The 10,158-nt window shown below is 30.4% G+C and overlaps 1 protein-coding gene across 1 annotated transcript; it reads left to right on the forward strand.

Moving 5' to 3' along the window:
• Positions 1-4,145: 4,145 nt before the first annotated feature.
• On the forward strand, positions 4,146-8,899 carry LOC107069074 (UDP-glucosyltransferase 2). Its single transcript, XM_015326040.2, has 5 exons — positions 4,146-5,913; positions 7,426-7,802; positions 7,913-8,132; positions 8,250-8,469; positions 8,576-8,899. Exons 1-5 carry the CDS (start codon positions 5,442-5,444, stop codon positions 8,877-8,879), a joined length of 1,593 nt encoding a protein of 530 aa, XP_015181526.2. The 5' UTR covers positions 4,146-5,441; the 3' UTR covers positions 8,880-8,899.
• Positions 8,900-10,158: the final 1,259 nt, after the last annotated feature.

The raw sequence follows: 10,158 nt of genomic DNA on the forward strand, positions 1-10,158 counted from the left end.
GAGAGAGAGATGAGAGAGAGATAGAAAGAGAAGAGGAGAGGTCTCTCTGTTCTGAAGCTCATAAATTTTACCAGTCTGTGAACCTCCACTGGTTCGTAACTCGTTCGACCACGATCCTAGCTGCCGGGAGCTTCGTTGTAATTAACATAGGACGATGCGCAGTGTAAATTACGATTATGCATGATTTACTGGTCGTGATAGACCATGGTTGAACCATCTTGCGACTATTCCCCGTCTTTCGTTCCACATTTCCCGACAGATTTACTTTAATGTCAACTCTCTTCATATTTGATATATCTTGAATTTAATAAAGTAGGAAGTATCTGTAAAAGTGTTCATTTGAACAAATTAATAATAATGAGATTTAAATTATTTTACAACCAATGAGGTAAGATAAGAAGAATTTAGAATTATTTACAAAATTCTACAGCTAATAAAATTCTTTTGTAATTGCATCGAATGATTGTGCAATTTTAAATAATTATTAATTACATAAATGATCTATTTAATAAAGGGATGAGGTAATAGTGAGTAAAGATCTTTATGAAAGTCATTCTTGTCATTATCGCGTTCATGATTTATGCGTAGTAGTGGATACGTTTTCAGACATGCAAATAGTCAATCATATAAACGAAACTATGATGCATCGTAATTTGGATTTACCTACTTAGTTACCTTAACATCATTGCATTTTCATTCTTATTATGGAGATTCTTAGTAATACTCATCTAGAAGCATACCGTTTTAAATTTCTTGAATGTCTAAAACGAATATCACGTGTTATGGTTGGTAGCCATATGATCTTCTATCAAATAACTATTATTGAAATTGAATAACACACAAAATTTCGAATTCTAGATAATTTATAAAATAGATAAGTATTATTAAAAAATAATAAATATATATTTTCTTTCTTACAATTATTCGTCGGTGTAATTCGGTAAATTATTTTGTCAGTAATTTATTTGAATTTCTTTAATACAAAAATTCTTGCAATTTAAATGGAACATGAGAGAAAACGAAAAGTAATAGGGAGAGAATGAGAAGTGACAAGATTTAGAAAGTTACGGAGCGTAGAACTAACAATAAGAATTGTACTCGCTCTTATGCTTGATTCCGCATACGGACTTTAAATGGTTACATTAATCTACGTCTCTCTTTCTGTCTTGATTTACTTCCGTATGTCACGGACTACGACGGATAATCGAGTTCCGCCATTACCATGGAGATGCTTGGAATTCTACTCTCCTAATACGACATGTATTTCTCTCTCTCTTTCTTTCTTTCTTTCTCTTTTCCTTCTCATTCACCTTCCAACTCTTGCATATACTTCCTTCGTAGATTGCGGAAGAAACGTAACGTGAGAAGCAGATCCGTTTCGATGGAAGCATCAGGTATGACGACGTATTCTCCATCAAATTAACTTTGAATTCTCTTTCGTATTCTCGTTCGACGAAGGGAAACGAAAAACTCTTTCGTTTATCCTCTCTCTCTCTCTCCTTTCTATTTGAGTTCTTCGTCGTCGTCGTCGTCGTAGTCGTTGTCGTTGCGAAGAGTCACGCAACGTGCAGTGCCATCGCCGAACAAAATTTCGTCTTTTTCTTTATGGCAAACTATTCACGAATTTATTTTCAAGGGAGTAGCTGAGAAAGCGAAGGCAAAAGAGGTAAACGGAGAGAGAAGGAGAAAGAGAAAAGGGGAAATGTTAAATCCATGAAAATGGAGCGAGCCATTACACGTTTAAAGCAATTTACAGATAGCATCCTCGCGATGTTAGACGAATGAATGGTAGTCATAAATACTTTCTGTTAGTTCCGGGTGCAGAAGAAAAGGGTTTATACTCAAGACTAAGGGTTGAGTAGTTCGTTGTTAGGATTCAGATTGATTTTCTTTTCTCATTTGTTCGACGTTCTTTCTTGGGTATGTTGGTAGTTTCGTCGGCTATAATTTACATGACAAAAGATTAATGTGATTTTGTTACTATTACATTTATATACTATATGTATGTTCTTAGATGCTGTATTGGGATGAGAAAAAGAATGAATGAGAAAAAGATAAAGTATAGTAAGGCCAATCTCTTTCGGCTGTAAACTGTGTCAACTGTTATCATCAAACTTAGGTCCTCTTATCAACGAAATTACGACACTTCGATAACGTCGAAGTTGTTAAGAAATCGTAATTTCTGTCTCCTGATAAAGTCTATGATTTAAAGAAGTATTAGGCAAGTAACACTTAATTTCATTTAATTCTAAGAAGAAAAAAATATGAGGAAAGGACAAAAATTCGATGGTTACACTAAAATACGGTAAGTATATAATAAGATATAATTAATTACAACAGTTTATTCTATCCTGCTCATTGATTCATTCGATTCATATTAATTTCTTTAACGTATGCTTTATCGGAATCATATTATACACATTATGGTTAATAACTAAAAGTTTTGTGCGTTATCTGTCATTATTTTCTGTTTTAATTAATCCTAATAATGACATTAATTATATTCGAATAACTCTGCTATGCACAAAATATCAGTTAAGATTAGATAGTGAATTACTCACGCTTTCAATGCTTAGATACTTCTTAGAAATTTATCGCTATATCTTCGTTTATCTCTTGGGAAACAAAAGGAAAATCCATGCCAGAAAATTTACCGCGATGTGAAAACTGTTTGTAAGGTACCGTGAAGAAGGAAGAAGAGTGGGAGAAGGACAAAAGGAAGAGAATGCAAGATTTCAAAGATGTCTCGTTTGAGTGAGCAAATCGCAGCGGAAGTGCCATTGGGCGAGCACGATCGATTCAATGTTTCCTCGTCGTTAAGATTTGCGCACGCACGATGCCGTTTCCTTGCTTCCTTCCTTCCTTTCTTTCTTTCTTTTTTTTTTGTTTAGGTTGCTTCCGTTTCCTTTCACTCCCACGCATGTACGCTCTTATACGTGACCTTCCCTAGATGTACCTTTCAGATTTTTCACGTATAAGCGTTTCTCCATGATTTCTTCGGTGATATGAAAACGGAAAGATCGATAGCACTTTGGCAAAGTACCAAAGACTTTAAGCTACATATATCGTAAAAAACTTTTCTTTCTTTCTCAATATCTTTCTTTTTCTTCTACATACTTTTCTTTCTGCTCTCGTACTCGCATGTTATATACAACCGAGCGTAGAAATATCCAAAACCGGAAGGGGTCCTTGTATTTGGCTCTTCCCGAGAAATCGGAACAACTGTTTGCCATTCTTACCGACCCAGAAACGCACGCGAGTGCGTGGGTGCGAATTCACCAGCAAATATTTGCTTTCATAGAATTCTCTTTTAGTGCACGTGCATCGATAAATTTTCCGATTCTTCGCTTCACTGTCGTTCCTTTTCCTCGCTCTTCCTATTTCTTTGAAGAAATCTACTATATCTTCCACCTCTTTTTACAACATCTCTCTTATCATCTATATGAAAATCTTTAAATAACTCGGCATCGACAAACTTTACTTTAAATATTCAATTAAGGATTATTTATCTAACAGCTATGTCTACTAATGAATTTTGTGACGATGAAAATCTGGTAATAATTTCAACATATTAATAATACATGATAATAATAATGAACGTAATTTTTGTATAATATATATATAAAGAAATTATTTTCGCAATGTAGATAAAATTTAAGCTATTCGTTTTTCATGCATGTAGAAAAATTAACATTTTTACTCTATTTATTTGAAATTTAAACCAAGTAGATAACGCGATCTTTTAACGTTGATAGACAAAAATTAAATTGAAAAACAAAAAGAAGGATATAAAAATAGGGAAACATGATAGCATTTCTTCTATTTCCATTTCGCCAGAGTTTCTTCGTTTTGTCCGCTTCGTTGAACACGTTCTCGATTCGAGAGAACCACCCACTATTACCGTTTAAACGAATTTCACTCTTTAACCCGAAAAACAATTTTACTTTGGACCACCTGCCGTGTTTTCGTACAAATAGACCGTGAATTTGAAAAAAAAATTTACGTATATTATTTGTCTATAATAAGTATGACTATTTGAATATCTAAGATATAATGAAAATTTCAATGAAAGGATGAAAAAAAATGTTGAATAGTTAATGTACTTTGTAATTATAATATAATAATCCGGAAATGTGATAACTGTCACTTATTACCTAGTGCGTAAAACTCATATGTATCTTATTAACATTACATACAAAACTCAAAACAAATACATTACTAGAAAATATTACTTATTAAATGTTGTTCAAACGTTTTGGGTCTTTGCAGTTTCTCAACAAAGGCCCAATAACGTTCCTTTATTAATTTAGGAACATAAAGCTTATCGTTGTCATGAAACAATATTACAAGATACAATGTAGTGCCAGTAAACGGATGTTTTCTATCAATTTCTTGGTTCAATCATAGTAATTGTTGTCTCAAGCAATTAGCATTAATGGTTTTAAATTATTTGTATGTCTAATATATTGTGGTCTTCTAAAAAATTTTTTGGAACAAGTTGTTAGAGGAAATATTTGTTAGTTCTTATCTTGGACATTTTAAAGATACCTATATATTTCAACATAACTACGTGATCTCCATATTCACGATAGACACGTGTACGAGTTAAGGTCAATCTTTGATAAGAGCATTTAAAAAACGTTATTGTTTTATGTCTCTACCCATTTCAGTGATAATTTTAAAGTATTACATTTTCCTCCTTTATTAGATATTAAATTAGTAGAAATCATTCTTTATGTCGCGTGATCTAAAGTTTAACCAAATAAAAATAGGATAGTAATGTTTTAACCAATTAAATCTACATTCCTTCTAGGAGCGTTCTCGCTGCAAAGCAGAGCAGCCATGTCGAAAATAAATCTACTGGAAATACGAGCCTGATTGGTAGGAATGGCGGCTGCTGTCCTACTCTTGTTTGATGTAACTTTATACTAAAATTATTTTCCTTACAGGTAGAAAAGATCAAATTTATTAGTCCAATGTATAACATAGAAATAGGACAAAACACGTTTAAGTAGATTATAATATAGTGATATAACATTGACGTGCACATTCCAATCTCATAAATTTGAAATTATACGACTTTGTTATTTAAAAAATTCTATTCTGGGAACATTAAAAGCATTAAAAATGGGGATGGGCGGAGCTAGCATATCTTCCTTTTAGTAATTAAGCAGTCTTACACTCATTTACAATATAATTACATAATGCATACATATGCATATATATATAGAACAAGCAAAAACGGAATGAAATAAGAACGCGTTTCTTATTGTAAATAAGTGTAATGAATAGCACGTAACGCAATTAGAGAAACTTTATTCTTATCTGTGGGTTTATCTTGTACTATTTCATCCGGATAGTTAGTTTTTTCCCTTATTCTTTTCTGAGTGCATTGTCGTGTATTGCTTTAAGAGTCGAAAAAAGAAAAAAGAAAATTCATCATGACATCATTAATCGTTACAACAGTGACATTTCTTTTGATTCATAACATAGGATTTACCAGCAGTGCAAGAATTTTGGCTATTATACCGACCCCTTCTTACAGTCATCAATTAGTCCATCAATCTATCCTTAAAAATTTAAATTTAAGAGGTCACCATATTACTTTAGTAACCACAGATATATTACCCGATACAAATTTAAAAAATTTTACACGGATCGACGCTAGTCGTTGTTATGATACTATAAAAACGCTGAATTTTTTAAAAACGAGACATGAATACTCATGGTTGGAAATTATCGGTCATTTATTTGAAATTGCAGAAAAAATTGTCCTACTTATTTTCGAAATTCCTGATTTTAAAAAAATTTACGCACCTGATAGTAACGAAAAGTTTGATCTTGTTATAGTCGAAGTTATCGCAATGCCAGCTTTTTTAGCTTTTGGACACATATTCAAAGCTCCTTTGATAGGTAAGCATACGAAAATCTTTAGATCAAAAGTAAATTAGGTAAAAACGATTAAATATTAATTAACAAACTTATTAATCAACAAAAAAGCAAAGAAATAACAAATAAGTTATTATATTATGTTATTATATTATTTTATTATGTATCCATGCTTGATTATATATATAAATTTCAATAATCAATATTTTTAAGATATCAATGATTCACAATATGAGCACTAGGGTGGGTCAAAAAAATCAATTATTTTTTTTTTTACAAGTGACACGGAAAAATAGGTTGCTAGACACCTTAAAAAAATTCTCACCAAATATGAGCTCTTAATTTTAATAGGAAGATCCTCCGCATCGCAGTTTTTTATTTTTTTCTCAGTCTAGTAGAATAAAATTCATACCTCATCATTAATTGATTGTACAGAAAAATGTTTTTGAAGAATTTTGTAGGAAATTTAATGCTCTAAAAAAAAAGGTATGTTATACTTTTTCCGTAAACCTCATCATTTGAATGATATTGAAGATTTAAGTTTGATTATTTTAAAACAAATTTCATTTTTGTTTATGAATTTTATAACTTGACAATAAATGACTATTATATAAAGCGCAATACAAACTTGTGTAGGAAATTAACTGCTCTATAAAAATGGTGTCTTATGTTTTGGCGATTAAATTAAGCGTTCAAAAGATATTCAGAGACAAAAATCAGTACACATGAAAGTTTGATGATGAATATCTTTTGAACGCTTAATTTAATCGCTAAAACATAAGATACCATTTTTATAGAGCAGTTAATTTCCTACAAAAATTTGTATTGCGCATTTTATAATAGTCATTTATTGTCGAGTTATAAAGTTCATAAGCAAAAATGAGATTTGTCTAAAAATCATCAAATTTAAATCTTCAATATCATTCAAATGGTGAGGTTTACGGAAAAAATATAACATACCTTTTTTTTTAGAGCATTAAATTTCCTACAAAATTCTTCAAAAACATTTTTCTGTACAATCAATTAATGATGAGGTATGAATTTTATTCTACTAGACTGAGAAAAAAATAAAAAACTGCGATGCGGAGGATCTTCCTATTAAAATTAAGAGCTCATATTTGGTGAGAATTTTTTTTAAGGTGTCTAGCAACCTATTTTTCCGTGTCACTTGTAAAAAAAAAAATAATTGATTTTTTTGACCCCATGAAAATGTATGACCTATAAAAGTATGAAAATTTTCGACAGTTAAATGCCAATTTAATGTTACATAATTTGATAAATAAGAAAGTTATTCATTTAGTCAAAAAAATTTTCTTGTAACTTTTTGTTTTGAAATAAAGACAGAGTAAGATTGCATTTTTGCAAGGCTTGTAAACTAATTCCTGTTATGTTTCTACCACTAACTTTAAATTCGTTATTATTTTTTATCTCATAACTGGTAATAAGGATTAAAAAGAATTTGAAACTAATTTTATCTAGAGTCTTTATTTTATTTTGTGTTTAGTAAATGCTGATAATTGTTTAATATATTTATAGGTGTTATTTCATCAGGGCTTACACAATCCAGTCATTTTAATATTGGTAATCCAGTGATACCGTCTCATCCTTCATCCTATGATTTAAATATAGGTATTGGTTTGAATTTATCCTTCTGGAAAAGAGTACACAATTTCGTTTTAACATGGTGGCATATACATGTAGTTTGTAATAATAAAATGTATAAACCGCAACAAAGAATTGCAGAAAAATATTTAGGTAATATACCTTCCATTAGAGAACTAGAAAAGAACATAAGTATTCTATTAACGAATCAGCTAGAAGAAATTTCATTTACCAGACCCAACGTTGCTAATATTATAAATTTTAGTGGTTTACATATACCAATTAATATTACAAATAAACCCTTACCAAAGGTAATTTTTAATATGATGCATTTAATATTTTTTCTCTCTACTTTCGCATAGAAAATTTCTCTTTTATCGTATTTATTTTGAAATCAAAGTGAAATCAAATATTTGTGTAGGGATTAAAAGAATTCATGGATAACGCATCGAATGGCTTCATTTACGTCAGCCTTGGAACAACCGTACATTCGTCAATGTTTCCGAAAAAATTATTAGATATATTTTTCAATGTTTTCTCAAATTTACCGATTAAGGTTGTATGGAAATTTAATGGAAACATCTTAAAAATATCTGAAAATATATATGTCGCAAAATGGTTTCCACAACAAACAATTCTAGGTAATATAACTTAGAATTTATATGTTTCTTCAATATTTTCACTCATAATAGGCATGTATATTTTATAGCTAATAATTATCATGTTTCTATTTCATGCATTAAAAAATAAAAATGCAGCACATCCCAATTTGAAGCTGTTCGTTTATCAAGGTGGACTTCAAAGTACGGAAGAAGCTATACACTTTGGTGTACCACTTGTTGGAATACCTGTAATAGCCGATCAAGATATGCAAGTTATGAAAATGGAAAGTTTAGGGACATGTAGGAGCGTCGATATTTTAAAAATGACGAGAGAATCTTTAAACGAAGCAATTATGGACGTCTTAAATAATAAAAGGTAAAATCATAATTATAACAAGTCTTTTGAAGATGAAACAAATTTATATGAAATTTTTCTTATAGTAAGAATAAAAGTAACCAACGTAATAATTTGTATCTTTTAGTTATAAAGAAAATATGTTGAAACTGAAGAATCTTATTAAAGATAAACCGTATAATTCAATGGAAAAGGTAATTTGGTGGATAGAATATGTTATTCGTCATAAAGGAGCACCTCATCTCCGTTCTAGCATCGTCGATGAACCTTGGTACCAAAGATATGATACTGATGTGATTGCTTTATTATCAGTTATTTTGTTTATAATCTCTCTTCTTAATTTATACGTCATTTATAAAATATTCATATTTATTATAAAATATTACGTAACATTAATAACGAAAGAAAAGAATAAAAAAAAGGAGAATTAATTAAATAAACATAATTGAAAAATTAAGATAAGATTTATGAATTTTTAGAACCTCTTAGATAAGACAACCAAAAGAAAAAAAGACATGAATAGATAAGATAATATCGAGAGATAAATTAGCATACGTAAAAGATTTCACCTTTTCCCCCAATACCATTTATTCGATTACATGTCCTTTTTATTTTAATGAATTTGATGAAAATTCTTTTATCATACGCAAGCGCCAACATTGATAACGTTACGTCGGTTTATCGATCGCATAGAAATTTCATGAGACACGACGTATCGGGAAAAACGAGGCCATTGCAACTATGCGAAAAGAACGATTATATTTGAAGTATTGAAAATTTATACAAAATTATTACCATTCTCATATGGTATTCATGATAAAATGATAAAATTACGAATATTTCACGACAAAGTTGACTAGTCATGACCATGAAAATTATCATTGTTAAAAATAACCCATAAGAATAATTATTTGAACTACTAATGAATAAATAATTAAATCTATCAGTATTTTACTGCATACGAATTACGTATAATAGAATGTTGATAAATTTGAAAATATTGAACATTCATTACTTTTATTAGTATATTTAACGATTGCATTACAATTATACTCTATTGCATACAATTATCAACTACCTATTGAATGATATAAAAAAAAATTATAAGCATGAAGAAAAAAAGAATAATAGATTTTCTTATCTTATATTTAAAACTTCCATTAAAACAAAGCAAATGATTCAAATCGATAACATAAAAGAATTGCGTCATCAAATTGGACTGCAAAATTATTTGCAACGTTTCTTTGCCGGAAAAGAATTTGTATATTATAGGAGAAATATAGAGATAAAGAAAGAAAAAACGGTGAAATCTTTTTGTACATGCAAAATTTATTTTTCCAATTTATCATCGTGGATTTATCATCGTGGATTACGCTTCGAAAACAATCTAACCTCTTCGATAAAATTCTCTAAAGAAAGGTAAGGATAAGAATAAGGAGAAGAAGAAGGAGACGGAGAAAGAGAAAGAAAGAAAGACAGAAAGAAGAAAAAATGTAAGTAAAAGTAGAAACGATGTAGGAAGACGCGAGGGAGATCGTCGTAACTTTGGCATCGAAGAGTTTACGATGTGACAGCAACGGGGAAACGAAGAGGCGTATCAAAAGATTTCCAATGTCCATGCCGTTTACTTTATCTTTTCGCCACGAGCTCCTGTGCCATTATCGGTAGAAATCCTTTTTTTATTCTTGACGTAGCATCCCCGAGAGGTTA

This window comes from Polistes dominula, unplaced genomic scaffold (genome assembly GCF_049000335.1).
Source record: "Polistes dominula isolate Pdom_NZ unplaced genomic scaffold, Pdom_raw_medaka contig_15, whole genome shotgun sequence".
Classification (NCBI taxonomy): Eukaryota; Metazoa; Arthropoda; class Insecta; order Hymenoptera; family Vespidae; genus Polistes; species Polistes dominula.

Excerpts from the sequence above, each read along its gene's own strand:
- LOC107069074 (XM_015326040.2), top strand. The coding sequence starts at position 5,442 with ATGACATCATTAATCGTTACAACAGTGACATTTCTTTTGATTCATAAC. Across the intron at positions 5,914-7,425 it reads ATTCAAAGCTCCTTTGATAG|GTGTTATTTCATCAGGGCTT; the intron begins GTAAGCATACGA and ends ATATATTTATAG. Across the intron at positions 7,803-7,912 it reads CAAATAAACCCTTACCAAAG|GGATTAAAAGAATTCATGGA; the intron begins GTAATTTTTAAT and ends ATATTTGTGTAG.